We start from the raw sequence: 18,246 nt of genomic DNA on the forward strand, positions 1-18,246 counted from the left end.
AGAATCTTGGTTGGGTTTTAAGTCGCAGAATATAATTTTGCAGGTAATTGTGTGGGCAAGTAATCAACATGCAATTATGTTGTGAGAGAAATTGTGACTTAGAATGACATGTACATGCTCATATAGGTAGTCCTTCTTTAACTACCACAATTGGGAGTGACAATTTGGTCATTAAGCAAAATAGTTATGTGAAATTGTGACTTGGCTTACGGTCTTGCTTCAACTTTCCTTGGTTTTTAAAGACCTGTGAAGGTCATAAATGCAAAAACTGATTGCAGTTACTTTTCCATCACCATCCTACCTGCAAACGGTTACTAGAGGCAGTTGCTAAACAGATTGCCTGCACTGGACATGCCTGCATAAGCTCCCCACATGTCCATGCGTTTGTGTCTATACATAGGTTGAATTCATGTATTTATAAATATAGGTACCAATGAGCATTTAGAGAAATACACTCTGATTTATTACCTTGCCATAATAATTCCTCCTTTCCAAATTGGCCATGGAAATTAAACTTAAAGGGGAATTCCCAAACATTCAGATGAGGCTAGATTCTGAGCGCATGCCAATACTTGCTTGCACTGCCTGTCAAATACCAGGGAAATCAGGAAATCCACAGTTCAAATGAGTATAAAGATTTATTGTAAGCTTAAACTCTCTACAAGGATCTGAACTACTAACATTCAAGGGAAATTAGCAGGAGTTAAGAATAGAAAGGAATTCAAGGTGGGCTGGATCTCTTGTGGGCACGAAGGCACTCATGGCTGATGACGCGTTTGACCCCTCCCTCACGCTCAGCCCGGTCATCTCCTACACTACAGTACCTTCCATCATACAGTTGAACAAAGCCAACAAATTTGGAGATTAAATTATTAAGTGAAATTAAGATTTTTTTTCTTTTGGTTAAAATCATTTAAATTGCTTAACTTTTTATTTTCCCAAGATTTTATTGGGAAGGTGAGCTATTCATCTTAGAAACACATTTACCTAAAACATGGATAGTTTTTGGCATCCCTTTTTTTAGTGCCTAAATGCCCTTGTAGGCTCCCTGCCAAAAGCTTAGAAGTTTTTATCAATACAGTTGTTATGCCATAAAACCCGATGTTGCATTGCGCGATACCTTTTTATGATTATTGAACCATAGACGTTCTTCACCAAAGTGATTTATGCTGGCAGAAAGAGCCTTAACGACTATTCACAAGGAGGGCATTTAAAACAAAGTCGAACTTGGAAACTAGTCCAGAGAAAGCATCTATCAAGGGATTTGATTGCCGTCAGAGTGTTTAACTGTGAAATCTGCCCAACCTAAGCGGAAATTTTGGCTGCATAAGGACTCCCTAAAATTCAGAACTTTGATTCTCTGCTTGGCTTTATTGCCCATCAAGGAGTGACGTTCAAACTGTGTTTTAGAAAAGAAGGACCTTCTAAGTCGTGGGGGCTCGTTTCAATAAACCCTACCAATTGAAAGTATTCCAAAAAGCACTTTATGAGTCTTGATCTTATCTGAGTTTCACCTGCAGAGGATAAATATAATCTCTCCCCCCGCCCTATGTTTTCTTTGGCTTTAACGTTTGGGGCTGAAAATGTCCAACACCATATCTAGCCTGAGCATAGAACTGTAACTCCTGCCAGTTTGAGTGAAGGACACGTCGAGGGCTGGGGACCTCCGTTTTGTTTGTTTTGGCAGCCTCGTAGGGTAGAAACGGTTTCCATTCCATCCGAAAGCAGTCAAACGCTATTGAAATATTGCACAATAAAAGTCATTCATTATAACTGTCTTTTTGGCTTTCCGAAAAAAGAAAACAAAACAGAAAAAGGCTGACCAGTTTCAAATCTGTGCAGGGAGCAGGAAGTGAGGAGGCAAGAGGTCACTGGAAATAGACCAACACTGAGGTTCCCCCCCCCCCTTCTGGGTCTCGGTTAGGGAATATGTTTCATATTTTTATTTCCATCACATACTAGATTTCCCTCGAGTTCTCCAAAGACTAGCTCAAGTAGTTAATTGCTCTGTTATGCACAATTTACAAGGTTTAATTACAAAACTAATACATTAACCTTCTGGTCTAAGTGTCAAAGGCAAAGTTATGCCTTCCCCTAAGCCCTGTGGGGCAGTTAAAGCAGTCTTCAGACATCAGCGTGAGTGCGAATTCTGACATTGGAAAAGACAGGGGTCTGTACAGAGCGTGGAGGGGAGAGAAAGAACGTTACAATTATTTAATCATTATGACATTTCTTTCCTGCATTCTCTTGGGATGCTCAAGTAGATACACAAAGGTTTCCAACTCATTTGGAACCAAGTCTTGTTGGGTAGGTTGGGTTGAGAGAAAGAGACTGACCTAAAGTCACTACAACTGTTTGGGAGCTGAGTGGAAGATGGTCTTAGGTTTCTCTGCTGCTGGCCTGTTTAACAATTGCAGGCATAAATTAATAGAGACTTGAAGTAGCACTTCCTAAAAAGCTGGGCTCTGGTTATGCTAAATTGGCTTACTAAATAACAATGCTTGGGGAAAATAGAATTTATGTGAAAAACATGCTAGTTTTGTTTTGTGTAACGCATTATTACATAACTCTTGCACTTGATCAGTGTTGTCCTTTGCACAGAACTCTGCGTGTGAACTGTTCTGTACTAGGTTTATACATAATTGGTTATACTGTACTAGGTTTTTTTCTGTACTAGGTTGTATCTCAGAATTACAAAAGCAACAAAAGATTCAGCCCACTCCTTTTGAAATTACCTTTAGTTGTCGGTCAGCCCCTCAACCCCCTAATCAGGATGACATAATTTCTGAACTGATAGAAACAATTTAATGATGCATTAAAGAAGTCATATTGTCATTATATTAAAGGTTTGTACATACAATGGAATTTCTTTTCTACACATTTTTATAAGTTAATCTGAACACATCTATCTATCTATCATCTATCTATCTTTCATTATTTGGACAAATAAAGTCCAACTACTTTCTAAGAAGCTGGCTGGTTATGAATGCTATACTAAAGTCAAAATATAGATATCTGTTCAGTTCTAATTGCACTGGCATCTGAAAGGATAAAAGGCAAAGGACAGAAGGGAATGGGAAAATTCTGCCTTAATGCTTTGATGAATTGCTTCCAATCCAAATATTCAATAGCAGATAAAGTCCAATCTCTATCCAAATCTGTTTAACTGGAGATACTAATAATAAAAACAGGGACCTTCTATAAATTCCAGGAAAGATTTTGATCAACTGTAAGGAAGCAAGCTTGCATGTCAACATGCTGATATGCAAACATATACACGTTATGAGTTTCAACTGTGTATTGTTAGCTGAATTTAGCCTTTGTGACCCTGAGGTTAGCAACTTTTCCTTGGTAGTACAGTGCAAGTTTTCCTGCATATAAATCTCTCTCCCAGTAGAGGAAAAATGAAACTGCGCTTGAAACAGTTAATGTTCAAAATTCATGTTGCCCTTCTGGCATACATCCAGATTTTCCAAATGGGAGGCAGATGTTTTTAACTCCAAACCCACAATAGCAGTTTCTCAACCTTAGCAACTTTAAAACGGGTAGACTTCAGCTCCCAGAAGTCTGGAAGTTGAAGTCCACCCATCTTAAAAGTTGCTAAGGTTGAGAAACCCTGCTCTAAAATATGCTATTGTTCATTTCTCAGAGATGCAGAGGCTTACAGTCACTGCATGGTGTTTTACTTACACAGTTCAGAAATGAATAACCTCTTGCCAATTTTCAAACCAAAGGGATCCAAAGGTTGCTAAGTGTTCAGTGAAATTTGCTTTACTCTTTAATTTATGCTTCAAGACCTAATTTTGCTCAGGTTACAATGTCTAGCTTTCAATTATTACTTGGACTGAAAGGCTAAACAATAGTTGTTAACATCCCCTAAATCATCTTGGGTTTGTTGCTTTGCTATTTACTCTCAATCTTTCTTTATATATTAGCAGACTGTCTTTTGATGGCAAAGGTGGGTGTGCCGCAGAAGCAAATCAAGACTGATGCATGGATCCCAATCTATCATTCAATCATGTATACACAGTGTGAACCTCTCCCCCACCCACCCAAGTTTTACCTACTGCTCCTCAGTACAAAAACAGTCAAGAGCGCTTCACAGCATCCATAAAACTGAAACGCAAAAGGTGAAATGATTTAAGCTAATGCACATTTCAGACCATGAGAACTGGAATGTTACACCACGTTTTGAAATGAAATGTATTTATTTTGTGTCTTCTGGCAGCAATAAAAGGTTCTGGGTCATTGACTGCTTAACCTACAAAACTAAAATATACAGAAATTATTTTTTTATAAAGACAAATATCCTCCCCAAGTTTTCCGAACTGGTAATATCAAAATTAGATTCCCCACCGACCCACCAAGCTAGAAATTACAAATCAGAGCTAGGTTTTACTATTCTAAAGGCAGCTACAATCCAAGCACTGCCCAACTTCCTGGACTGGTAAATAAAAACAGTAGCCCATTCAGCTCTGTGTACAATTGCAGTGAATCAGGGTGGGGATGAGAAGGTAGGAGATGGAAGTACTTTGATCATAAGTGCAACAAGAATGGCTTTATATCGCCTCTAGAAGAGCAAGGGAGAAGACATACTCTATGTATACGGGCAATTGTGGAGCCATATCTTTGCTAACCTTATATACAAAGCAACATGCCCAATAGGGTATTTTACTGATATTTCGAGCAATCCTAAGGTCTACCCCAGTGGGTATGCTATATAATCAACAGGCAATATAATCAGAAGCAGTATTTCTCAACTTTAGCCACTTTTAAGATGTGTGGACTTTAACTCCCAGAATTCTTCAGCCAGCATGCTGGCTGAAGAATTCTGGGAACTGAAGCCCACACATCTTAAAATGGCTAAGGTTGAGAAGCATTGATCCAAAACCTCAGGCAATTAAAAAGAACCTGGGATCTGGTAAACATCTCTTGTTACTCTTTAAGCCCATGGTGAGCTGCGTGCAGATCTTGCTCAATTGAGGCTCAATGCCAATCTGACCCCTGCTATTTTATTTCTCAAGGCATCTCATGTCTGTATAATCAAAATTCTTCTTCTAGAAATCGCCTTCAAGGTTCTAGGTGATGCAAAAAAAGAAAAAAAAAAGAAACAAGAATACACCAAAATAGTGGGGGGAAATGGGCCAAACATAGCTAAATTCATCTACAACAAATGATCAGCTCAGAGTATAAGTTGATTTCTCCACTAAACATGCCCTTGCTTCATTCTATTTTAGCCAGTAAATATTTCATCACACTTTAACTTGTTACTGTACTTCAGTCTGGTTGCAGTTCAATCCAACCGATGTCTTCTTAGGTGTCTGCTAAGTCAATAGTAGCATTAAACCGGGAGTTTAATTTCTGAAACTGATGCTAAAGACAATTAGAACAATCTCCGCTTTGATTGCCACAGACCAGCCTTGCTTGGAAAAGGATTAAAATACGTCTGTATTTACCTGAATCTTATCATTTCACTAGTATTTTTTTTAAAGCAAAAATAAAACTCCCAGTGTGGTGATATAGTGCTTTTCACAAAATTAAAGGTCCAATCACTTAAAAAAAAAGTGTTTAGAAACACCCGTCACTACAGATGTATAAAACTCATGCACAGATACACGTCTTGAAAAAGGAGGAAGACAGAACATTTTGGGTTGCCCTGCAGCACCCAAGATGTTCTTTTAGTACTGTAATGAGGTCCAGTTCAAAATGTTTGGAGACCCCTTTCCAGTGATACATGCTTGGTTTTTAACTCCAACAGTCGGTAATGAGAACCACGCGTCCTATAACGGATCAGCCTTGACAGCTAGGTGCAATCTTAAATTTCCAATTACCTCAGAGTAGAACCTATTTGGCATTCCTTTCTCTGTTTTTTTTTGTTTTTATTTCACCCACTCTTTCTCTTTACTGCCTTTTGGGGGAAAAATGGAAAGGGAAGAAGTCAAAGGTCTATGCATTGCTTAAAAAAATGCATCTAAACAAGGACATTTAGGTATCAATCTTAATTTAAAAGAATAGGTTGATCCTTCAAGATTTTTCTCATTTCAAAGGTTTTTCGATAGCCGCGGTCACTTTTGTAACCCAGACTGGCTCTTCTGTTCCTTGGAATGTGGGAGGTGACACTTGGATCTTTATCAGCATCCAATGCGCAGAAGCTCCGTCGTCTTCTTGGTCCACAAGGGCTGCTCACAGCGTGCTTTGATTCTTGAGGACCAGCAGATGACAGCCTTTTGGGGACTTTGCAAGCCGACTGTGGAGGGATTAAATCAGCAGCAGGGATATCAACCCAGGCAAGGCCTTCAGCTTCTGCATCTTTCTGACCCCTCATGCTGCGTCTTACTTTTTTCGTTATGTTCCTGTTTTCCTCAAAATGGTTTAGAGGTGCAATATCATCTGCTGTCCAAGAACAAGGTGGCAACCCTCCCAGGCTTCCTCCAGGAACGCCAGTGCCGTTTCCAGGATTGTTTGGCTGGGCGCCCTCAGTGTTCAGAAAGTCCTCCCTCGATTTTCTGCTGTTTCTTCGGTTCCTTTCAAAGTTCACCTTGCTGCTTTCACTCATTACCTCCGTTGCAAAATCTGTGGTGAAAAATGAATTTTCTTTAGCCTTGATATTTTTACTAGGTCCACAGATGTTCAGTAACTCCTCCAGCTGCACTGCTGTCCTACTCGACAGACAGTCCTTTCCTACCACCTGTTCATTTCCATTTAAAGAATTCTTCCGTTTTTCAGGAGAGATTTTTTCAGGCACGTATCCAGGAAGCCATTGTTCTCTATTGTTCAGAGCAAGTTCTTGAAGCTGCAGGAATGAACTCGATACGCCGTCTTCTTCCTGAGGGCTAGAATGTTGATCATGGCTGTCCACTCCTACAGCATGAGGTAGACTCTTTTCGTCTTCAGCCATTTCCTCTATAAACGTAGCAGGCAGGTCACTTAAAGAATCGTCTAAAACAAAGTTTCAAACCAACAAGTGAGAATGTGATTTCATCTAGCTGTGCTAGTCTAGAGTAGCACAAGGTACTCAACCCCATTGCTTTAAAGACATTTTGTCTTGTAATATCCTCCTTCCAGCTATAAAATTATTTTAATTTCACCCCTAGATATTTTCTTACTTCTACGAAATTGCACGAGAGTTTAACATGTTAGACAGTCTTGTTCTTTTACCAAAGTCAGTTCGTTGCAATCGGCCCCTTTTTTGTCTACTTTTGTCTCTTTTTGAAATATTTTATTATCATAGGCAAGCAGTCCTGGTCATTCTGTACTTTAAATTCATTTAGTAGCAAATGTAAAGTATATACAGGAAGTCCTTGACTTATAACCATATGTTTAGCAACCATACAATGGTGCTGAAAGAAGCCAGTTCTCGCATTAATGACTGTCGCAGTGTCTTTACAGTCATGTTGTGATTCGGACGCTTGGCAACTGGCATGTATTTATGACAGTTGCAGCGGGATTACACAATCTCCATTTGCAACCTTCCCAGGCCAGAATGGGACAACTCTCCCCGGCCAACTTTCCACTATGACAACTCGCCGTGGGACAATATAACAGTTCAATTTAACTATTTAAAATAAATAAAAACCAGTATTTTAATTTTTACCATTCACATTTCATTCTGTCCCTCCGTTGGCATCCTTTCTTTAATGATTCTATTCCACCATTTCTTTGACATTAGAGTAACTCTTGTCCCGCAGCGAGTTGTCCTGTGGTGATTTGTCATAGACAACTTCCCAGACAGCTTCCAACAAGGAAAGTCAATAGAGGAAGCAAGATTTGCTTAATGATCACATCAAAATCGGTGGTAAAATCAGGCTTGGCCACATGATAACTCTTTTACAACTGCATCACTTAGTGAGAGAAGTTGTGGCCCCAATTGTGCTCATGGGTCAAGGACTACCTGTAATGCATTAGGCCAGGGGGTGGGGAACCTTGACTCTTTTATGACTTGTGGACTTTAACTCCCAGAATTCCTCAGCCAGCCAGCCTGGCTCAGGAATTCTGGGAGTTGAAGTCCACAAGTCATAAAAGAGCCAAGGTTCCCCACCCCTGCATTAGGCTAGGCTGTTTTAAATAGACTGGCCCACACATCCTAAGATCTTGAGGAAAACAAATTCACTTATATTATAAAATCTCCATTACCTACGCGTATAATTCACGATTGTTTTTTTTCTTTTTCATTGCTAATTAAATAAATCCATGATGCTTAAGAGAAAGGAGATGCATTTTGGAAAAAAACCTGTTCAAAAGAGAGATGACGTAAACATTCCTATTTATCGTAGGTCTAAACTGTCATCCGTAATAGATCTATTGCAATGAATTATAATGTCCACACACATCGGACAGAATTTTAGTTCCTGCCTCTGACGTTTCATTATTTTAACTTTACCTGTCATCTATTCTAACTTGGCAATGGAAGGAGCCTTGCTAATCCACCAGTTAAAGAAAAGGTGACGAGAGGCAGCCCGGAAACTTTACGTACCTGAAGTGGAAACTTTTAATGTCGGGGTATTTGGGTAGGAGGAACAAAAGGAGGCATTTTCTGTTATTTCTAGGATCGGACTTAAGAGAGGTTTCTTCGATATTCTCTCGCGCGGCCCATAAAATACTTTCTGCTCCTCTTTCTTCTTCTTCTCCCTCCTCCTCCTCCTCCTTTTCCCCACCATTTTGGGTTGGGCAGCCTGAAAATAAATGGGAAGACACTCCAGAAATCCAGCGCTAAAGATTGCCAATATTTCTAGGCACTTCATTATGGATTCAGAAACCAAATTTACATATGAAATCAGGCCATAAAGGGGCCTTGGTTTTTATTTTGCTTGCTTCTATTTTTAACCTTAACACAATATGGATGAATATTAACATACAATCCAGTTGACTTGAATCGCAGCAAAGGATTTAGATAACAACGGAAGATGTTAAATGTTGGCAGTACAGGTAGTTCTCCAGTTGCAACCCTCATTGAGCCCCGCAATTATTATGATCCTCTTTTACGGTGGTCGTGAAGCGAACGTGGCGGTCATAAAGTCAACCCATTAGTTGCTATTATTTATTTATTTATAAAATTTATTGGCCGCCCATCTTGCCATAGGGTAACTCTGGGCAGCTTACAGTTACTTCTAAGCTAAAGCATAAAAAGTTAAAGTCAGACCTTACAACCAAAGTCACATGGGGAGGGTGGGGCTGGAGTGTGTGTGTGTGGGGGGGGGGAAGGTGAGATCTGTTATTATTCAATCAACCTCCTCCATTGTGCAGTTCCCCCACTGGTTCTCCAATCCGACTCGCAGAGCCACGTTTTTAGGGCCTTACGAAAAAGACAGGAGGGTTGGGGCCACATCACATCACGGGGCAAGATGTTCCAGAGGGCAGGAGCCACAGCAGAAAAGGCCCTCCTCCTGGATCCTGCCAGTTGGAATTATTGGGCTGACCGGACCCGCAGCATCCCTCCTCTGCCGGCTCAAGTAGTACGGGCCGATCCCAGTGGGCTGACATGGTCCTTCAAGACACTTCCCATGCTTACCGTTTTTTTTGCTAAATTGGAATTAAACTCTGGTTTCTGACAAAAATGTCATGAATTGCAGTGGCCACAGGGCACTGCAAGCGGCCATAAATGTGGGCTGGTTACCAAGTGCCCAAAATGTAGTCACGTGCCCCTGGGGGTCCCCCTGCACGGAGTCAGAACTGTGAAACTAGGTCATAAGTAGCTTGGGGGGAGGAACTCTGTTGTAACTTTGAATGGTTGCTAAAGTGATAGAATGTATAGAGTTGATATTTGATAGAGAGCCAGTTTGGTCTAGCAGTTAAGTCTAGCAACCAGGAGACTGAGAATGCATGAAATTTGGCCGTGTGACCCCCCCCAGTCCAAGTCCCCTCATGGGTTTATTGTTGTGGAGAAAACAGGAAGAGGAAGGAGCATGAGGTATGTTTGCTGCCTTGAGTTACTTACAAAAAATGATAAAGGTGGGATGTAAACAAACAAATAATAAAGTGTTTAACAAATGTACTGTATTTTTAAAAAATTCTGAACCAGGACAATGTGTGAAACCAACCACCATAAATACTACTATGAGTCACCTTTAGGCAAAGATGAACAGCAAACAAGTCAAGCAAGCAAGCAAACAAATGACTATAAACTACATACATCTATAACGTAAATTACTTACCGGATTTTTTTTGGATTTGGTTGAAGTTTTGGCTTTCTGCAATTGGTTAAGCTGATTCTGGGCTTCAATTTTGGTTGCAAGATTTTTTCCTTGTACACGCTATTGGGAAATATCTATATTAAAAAACAGGGTCTGCTACCATACAGAAATTATATCTTATACAGTATATGGAACTATAAAAACAGGAACAGTACCACACAACTTGGAATTTTCAAAACAGAAGAGATATGCAACAGATTTCATATTCTCATCTATTAAGCATTTGCCAAATAGCCATAGTGAAAAATAATTATTTCAAAAACAGGTATCTGTAAAGTGAATGGAAACTTGCAGCAAAGCTGTTCATTTATGTTTGTTAATCAACTTATGAAATATTCCTTTTTATTTATACCTTCTTTTTAGCGGAGTTTCGAGTGGTTCTAATGAAAGGAGCCTGATGGTCAGGAGAATTATTTTTTCTTTCTAAAGGTGAACAAAAGTTAAGTTAGGCACAAATCTTTGGCTCTTATTTCAGCAACATGTACAGTAATTGCTTTATTATAAGCATGAAGCATTTCTTATTTTTAAAATCCGAGAGCAGTTTGAAATAAAAGCAGTTTTTAAATAAGGAAATAAGAGAATGCAAAAATTACATAGAGGTAATGGCTAGGAAAGAACAATATAAGAAGATAAAGTTTAACAGACTCCTAAGGCGCATATGAGATGCAGTATGGGATAATGGTTAAAGCACCAGGCTAGAAACCAGGAAATTGTGAGTTCTAGTCCCACTTTAGGCATGCAGCCATCTGAGTGACCTTGGGCCAATCACTCTTTCTAAGCTCTAGGAAAAAGGCACGGGCAAACCACTTCTGAAATCTGCAGTTTTGTCAGATGGTCTCTGGGAGTCAAAACTGACACAAACACACATGGCACATACTGTATGCACATGGTGCAGCACAACACAGAGGCTATTCTGTGAGACAAATATTGCTACAAAACTATCACCGCCAAAAAGCAGTTTCTGGTAGGCGGATAGTTATCTATTTAATCAATCAGACATTTCAATTGCCAAAGGAATTGAAGGTAGTATGCAATAAGTAAAATAAAAAATACTCTTCAGGAACCTGACCCTATGCTGTTTAGAGTTTTATATATCAGCACTAATATTTACAGTCTGGTTGTCTAGCAGACCAATACTAAAATACAAATTGTAAAAAAAAAAAGAACACATCTTCACCTTCGGGATCAGAAAATCCAGTCCGTATTGGTGTGCCCATTTTCTCTGATGATCCTTGAAGATCCTTTAACAAGAAAACAACCTGTCAAGCATCAAGTTATTAAGGAGAAACCTCCCAACAGTGAGGACAATTAACCAGTGGAACGGCTTGCCTCCAGAAATCGTGGGCGCTCCATCACTGGAGGCTTTTAAGAAGAGACTAGACAGTCACTTGTCTGAGATGGTATAGGTTCTCCTGCTTGAGCAAGGGGCTGGACTAGAAGACCTCCAAGGTCCTATTCTATTCTATTCTATTCTATTCTATTCTATTCTATTCTATTCTATTCTATTCTATTCTATTCTATTCTATTCTATTCTATTCTATTCTAACCTGAAGAAGGCTCTTTCATTGACTTCAAGGTATTTATTGAAGATTTGCGAGAGAAAATAAATGTCTAGTAAATAATTAAACACCAACCTTCGAGCCTTCTGACACGATTTTGACTGGTGTTTTCTTCAGAGCAGAACGAAGGGAGTTGGGAAATGAATCACCTTTTCCCACAGGTGTAACGGGTGGTTTGCTTTCATCAAAGATTTCCAAGCTCTGCTTTTCTGAAAACCGAACCTTCTTACTGCTAGGTTGAGAGGTGTCGTTTCTGCTCAGTTCTTTGTCTTCACCTCCACAGTACAACAAAAACCACATTGCAAGCAGTTAAGACAACACTCACCACAAATAACTCCACGAATCACGTGTCCGTTGTTAAAATAAGGCCATCTCTTTCCTCTGCAGCTTATGAGCAACAACGTGCTTAAAAATGTGTGATCAGCCTTCATGCTGCCTTTGAATTAAATATCAGTAAACAACTTTTGGACTCAAGTGACTAGAACGTAGTGTGCACTGCACAGAGTAACATAATACAGGTAGTCGTCAACTTACAACTATCTGTTTAGTGACATTTTGAAGTTACAACAGCACTGGAAAAACCAACTTATGACCGTTTTTCACACTTAATGACTGTCGCGGCATCCCCATGGTCCCGTGATCAAAATTCAGGTGTTTGGCAACTGACTTATATTTATGAATGCAGTGTCCCTGAATCACGTGATCACCTTTTGCGATCTTCTGACAAGCAAGTCAATGGGAAAGCCAGATTCACATAACCAGGTGACTAACAACTGCAGTGATTCACTTAACAACCGTCATAAAATGGGGCAAAATTCACTTAACTGTCTCACTTAGCGACAGAAATTTGGGGCTCAATCGGGTTGTAAGTCAAGGACGACCAGTACAAGAATTTAACTTAACTAATTTGTTGTTATGAAGCAGCCATTTCTAATCTGTCATCATTGAACATATTGGCAGGAACAACTGCAGATGTTGTTGAATATATTTGGAAAGGGGACTGTTTCTAAGAATCGGCGGAATGCATCAACTTGCAAAGATAATCTGAAGTACTAAGTCAGCATTTCAAAACTATTGGTGCACCGTTTTCATATTTGTAGCCAATGTTCCGAAAACACAATTCATGAGACTTGCTATAAAACCAATTGTCATCAAAATGGATACCATTGTCGTCTTTGCTTTCAACCAGAAAGAAAATCTCCACGCCTTTTGGTATTAAAATAAAGCCTTAACATGCAAGTTAACTCTTACCGCTTTCACTCTTTGATATGCCCGTACTTGGAGTAGCTACCAGAGACACATTTGTAGACTCCACAGTGTTCGCTGGTGAGACCGGAACAGCCTGGGAACATAGAAGTCCAGTTTCTATTTTGACACATTATTTTAATTTACATAGATGATGAATGACTGTCTCTAGGTTTTGGGGCCTGGCCATTCAAAACAATGGAGAAAAATCCTTGGGAGTGGGGGAAACAGAGAAGCTGCTGTGCTACCAACCCATCTGCTGCTGGTTTGGCTTCTAAGATGAAGGCTATAGGAAAACCTAAAAGAAAGAAATTAAAACCCGCTTCTTTTTCTACACTTCTATTCCATGGAATAACCAAGACTAGATATTTGATAGGCTAAAAAGAAACACAGTCCAAACGGGTGCTGTGCTCAATGGATAACAAACATGAACAGGAATCAGCTGGCCAACTCCTATATAGATGGGTTTGACAGGCAAGACTGTATGAATTCAAAGGGAAACAATTGCAATATCACTACTCTTTTATATAGTCTGAGGCTATTAAGAGTCTATCTATACCATATTGTATAAGGAGCACAGTCGGCAAAGTCATCCAATGATACCTCTAACTCTACAGATATCTATAATTCATACCTTAGACATAACATTTGTGCCAGACAGAAGGGGTTTCCATGATGGAAATCTGGGACTGTGCATCTGGATATCAACTGAAATACCATCTCTGTTCATAAATTTATTATTTAAGTTTTCTTCGAAAGCATTGTTCGTATCCTCTGGTGACCATGTCTGGCTTAACACTGTTGGCTCATGAAGTCTTGTGTTTGCTGCATTCAATACAGATGTAAACATTACTAAATAATGTCCACTGTAAAGGACTGAGTTATTTTCAGTGATACAAGCATTTACAGTGCAACTCATCATTCAGTTTCTCTCACTGCAATATCCTTCACTTCCAAAAAAATAAATAAATCATAATTTAAGCCAGAAAAAAACCCAACACGTTTTGGCTAAAATATTCTGTACTTCTTTAACCAACTTTCTTTGTTGAATAATAAAATGCTTCTCATAACTGAGATCTGATGTGGGTTACTTACAAATAGAGTGAATATGGATGGCCTTTTCTTCAGTTTCTTCAAGGGCTTTAAATGAGGTTTGGAAGGCAGCTATTTTGTCTTTCAGCAACGTGTTCCGATGCTGAGAAGGGCTGGACTGCTCAAAATACAAGGAAATATCCAAACAGGTATATTACAAAATAGTTTATCTTTTCCCCTACTTCCCCATGTCATGGCAAACCTGAGAAGTCTGTAAACAAATTTCCATATGTTTAACCATATGGAGGTTTGCATGATATATAACTAATCCAAATATTTAAGTTTTATTTCAGTATGTCACATTACTTACTCAAAGTCTACTTTATATACATATATGTATGTATTTATGATAGATTTTAAACAATTGTTGATTGAATAAACTACATTTTGCTGGCTTCATCTGCAACAGGGCTCCCCAACCCCCAGTCCATGACCCAGTGATGGGCTACGGCCCCTTTGGAACCAGGCCACAGAAGTGGTGAGTGAGTGCACACTTGCAAAGCTGTACTTGTGATAGTAGTGATGCATGCACGCGTGCAAAACCATCCCCATTCCCCACACCACCCTGCCAATCCACCAAGCCAGAAAGGTTGGGAGACTTCTGACTGGTAACGTTAAATTATAAGCCACAATATTTATTATTACCCAGATTTATTTATTTATTTCCCAGATTGTTGGGGGCAATAAGCTGACTTTGTAATAATGCCACTGGGGGGGGGGGGGCAAAAGCCCTAATAAGCAGGCATATACATAGAATGAAGGCTATTGCTAAGCACATTGGTTTGTGCTTAAATTGTAAGCTGCCCTGAGTCTTCGGAGAAGGGCGGGATATAAATGGGATTAAAATTTAAAAAAAATTAAAAAATATAGACCATTATATATACAGATATACACAGACACACATATGTATGTATGTATGTATGCACTTATTTATTTATGGGAGACAGATTTTAAACAATTGTTGGTTGATAATCTACATTTGGTAGATGGCTTCATCTACAACATCAAATTATAAGCCATGATATACAGACCACTAGACTTAGATTCATATGTTATCCTAAGGGAAAATTGAACAAACCACGTTATGGCTTCTTACAAAACCCATATCCAGCCAGGGAAGGATAAAATGCAGTTAGATACTCCAGGACTTCTGAAATGCCTCTCAGCTCCAGAGCAACAAGGGATTAACTCCTGTCAACACCTACTTGGAAAAGGGAGCAGAAGACCTCCTGCATGGAAGCAAATACACCATCGCCACCCAGTGGCAAACCGAAAGTTTAGTAATCCACCAAAATCTGAATTTGCCTCAGTCAAAACTCCAAAAGAGCTCCCTTGTTAAAAGTCAGCAATTGAATTTTCAAAGCTTTTAGCCTTTGCTAGAATTCAGACACGAATCAATACTTCTTTGAAAACACAGGCTTTCAAAACATTTTGTCAAAATAACCAAACTAATTTTTTCCCCCTAACTGGACCTGATTCTATCATCCAAGTGACTCAGTCCAACGTGAATAGTTACCTGATCTGGGGTACAAAAATCTATTTCCTTTCCTATCTAGCAGTCATCTGGAGTTTTGCATCCCAGATATTAATCGTTTTGACCTGAAACATTTTTTGCATTCTGCCAAAAAAAAAAGTTTAATGTTCCTATTCTGAGTTCCCTCACACTCACCTGTGACAAAGTTTCTTGCACCTTCATTCTCCTTTGCTGAGCAATATATCGGATGAGAGAATCATTTTCTGGAGAACCTCGTGCTCCAATTGTAGACCGTCGTCTTAATTTTTTCAATATATTTTTGAATTCTTCTAAAATAAAGACAGGCGATAAGAAACACCCAATTAAGATAAAACAGAAAAAGCAATTTGAAAACCCACTTTCATTGAGGGAAGACCTCTAGTATTCTGCTTCATTTGGGGATGGTCAGAGTCAAAATAGCCACAACAACACATTCTTACTACTTTTCCTACTTCAGTCAATCCTTACGTTGTGGAGGTCTTGGTGCTCTCTGAATTTAGGCGTTTGTTTGGAGGCGTTTCAATAGCTTGCCCTGCCAGTGAGGTTAAGGAGTTTCAGATTAACTCTGGACAGACTCAGTCAAAATTCCAACTGGGCAACTGTTAGCACGTTAGACAAACCAAATCTTAAATCAAGCCAAACTGCAAGAATCTAGGCAATTAGTGGAAGCTTGGTATACAGACAAATCATCAAAACAGTAGACACACAGATATGCCATATTCACACACCATTCAAAAGGGAGTTAAAATACCTAGGAACGAAACAAACCCCCACCCCCACCCCAGACAACAGCTTACATTCAGATAAGAATCTGATTAGGGATCAGCACCAGACAGGCAGCAAAGCCCACTCTCATTCACACTGATGACATTACCTAATTGGGTAATAAAATATCTACAAGCAAATAACTGAGCTCAGAGAGCATGAAGGACCCCACAGTTTGTCCCTGAACTAGATATTCTCTTCTATTGAAACCCTAATTCTGTTGCATGGCAGTGGTAAGCTATGAACATACTATTCTTCAGAATGCCAGCTGCTTGATGGTATTTTCCAAACCATCCCTGACGGCCATAATCCTTACCTTTATTCTGGCTTGTAAAAAAATCTGGCACAATTCTACAATCAACTGCAGTACTGTCAGAAAAGCCTCTAGATGGTGTAACCTTGTTGTTTGCAATTTCAACATTTGTATTCTCTTCTGATTTTCTCCTGGGAGTTGTTAAATCATCTCTATCATTCATGACGTTGGGGTGATCGTTTATCAGAGTGCTTCCCAAATTCTTGGAGATGACAGGGCTTGTGCACACATTTGCTGCTGGAGCATCTGATGAACCACTTGTGAAGAGAGAGTCCATCTTCTTCAGGCTATTGATTGAGTTTCCACGCCCCAAATATAAGTTGCGTTGTGTATTACAACACTCGGAAAGTACCTCTTTAGCATTCTGATTCTCCATTGGGAATGCCTTTGCTGCTGCCAACTCATCAGTGATATCGCTGCTTTCTTGAGAAATAGTTGGGTCTTCAGATTGGGACTTTTAAGCAATATTGTACTACAGAGGTCTGGATATCTTTCTTTTGAAAGAAAAGGATAATGTTAGACAAGGCAGATAACTAGTCCTTTGCCTGGTTTCCTATAAAGCACATGAGCTGCTCCATGTTTAATAGTCTTCAGGCTTCTTAAGCTTAGGAAGTCAAAGTTCAACAAGGCACAGAACAAGCACAATTTCCCCCTTCTTTCCTTTTACTCTCCAGAAAACCTCTGTAGAGAGGGTCAAAGTTTTCAATGCTCTGCTTCCTTCTATGGGCTGAGATCTCTTTTGCATGATTGTCTAGTCTGCAGCAATTCCTCCTGTCTCCCAAACCAGACCTGGACATTTTACAGCCCCCAAACCACATCCAGGCCTTTGGCTGTGCCTGTCTGGCCCACGTGAAGTCCTTTGGAAATTAGAGATCAAATGTAAACAAGTGTAACCGTCATGCATGCAGTACAGCTGCATTGCTTTTATTTTGCGAGTGACGGTTTTTCAATTTTATGTATGTGCATGCATACCTACGCACCTTCACAGTTCTGTGGGATTGGCCCTCCACAACAGTGCCAGTTTCTTATGTGGCCCCTTGGGAAAATTAATTGACCGCTCTACCCAAGACCTTTGCCACCTTGGACCAAGTGTGTGTCTGAACTTCTGCATCTGCCACACTCCCTCTTGCACATCTGCACACCACTGGGAAAGGTGCATTCCCAAAGAAAAGAAGGTGCTTGGCTTTTTCCTCCTTAAGGATTGTCTGGCATATGCAAGGAATGCCTAGACTTATGGGTGGACTTCAATTCTGGGAGTTGAAGTCCATCCATCTTAAAAGTAGCCAAGCTTGAAACACACAAGTTTCAAGAGCAAGGGGCTCTTCAAACTTGGCCCTTTGATGACTTGTGGACTTCAACTCCCAGAATTCCTCAGCCAGCGTGCCTGGCTAAGGAATTCTGGGAGTTGAAGTCCACAAGTCATAAAAGGGCCAAGTTTGAAGACCCCTGGTCTAGAGCTTCGTTTGTTGAATTTCTACGTGACCACAAATTAAATTTTAAACCTTCGAAGGTTTCGGGGTCGCTGTTGGGCTTACCGTAAATATGCAAAAGGATGCGCCCTGGGCTCGC

General features: G+C 39.9%; 1 protein-coding gene across 1 annotated transcript; it reads right to left on the bottom strand.

The window, feature by feature from the left end:
• Positions 1-4,211: 4,211 nt before the first annotated feature.
• Positions 4,212-16,954, bottom strand: CDCA2 (cell division cycle associated 2; the record flags this gene model as incomplete). The annotated part of the gene is made up of 9 exons (XM_081333421.1): positions 4,212-6,939; positions 8,474-8,672; positions 10,152-10,250; positions 10,543-10,613; positions 11,368-11,431; positions 11,825-12,024; positions 14,090-14,204; positions 15,762-15,889; positions 16,681-16,954. The coding sequence occupies 9 exons, from the start codon at positions 16,952-16,954 to the stop codon at positions 5,999-6,001; spliced, it is 2,091 nt and encodes a 696-aa protein (XP_081189547.1). The 3' UTR covers positions 4,212-5,998.
• Between the last annotated feature and the right edge of the window lie 1,292 nt (positions 16,955-18,246).

The sequence above is a fragment of the Vipera berus genome (assembly GCF_964194415.1).
Source record: "Vipera berus genome assembly, chromosome: 8".
Taxonomy (NCBI): domain Eukaryota; kingdom Metazoa; phylum Chordata; class Lepidosauria; order Squamata; family Viperidae; genus Vipera; species Vipera berus.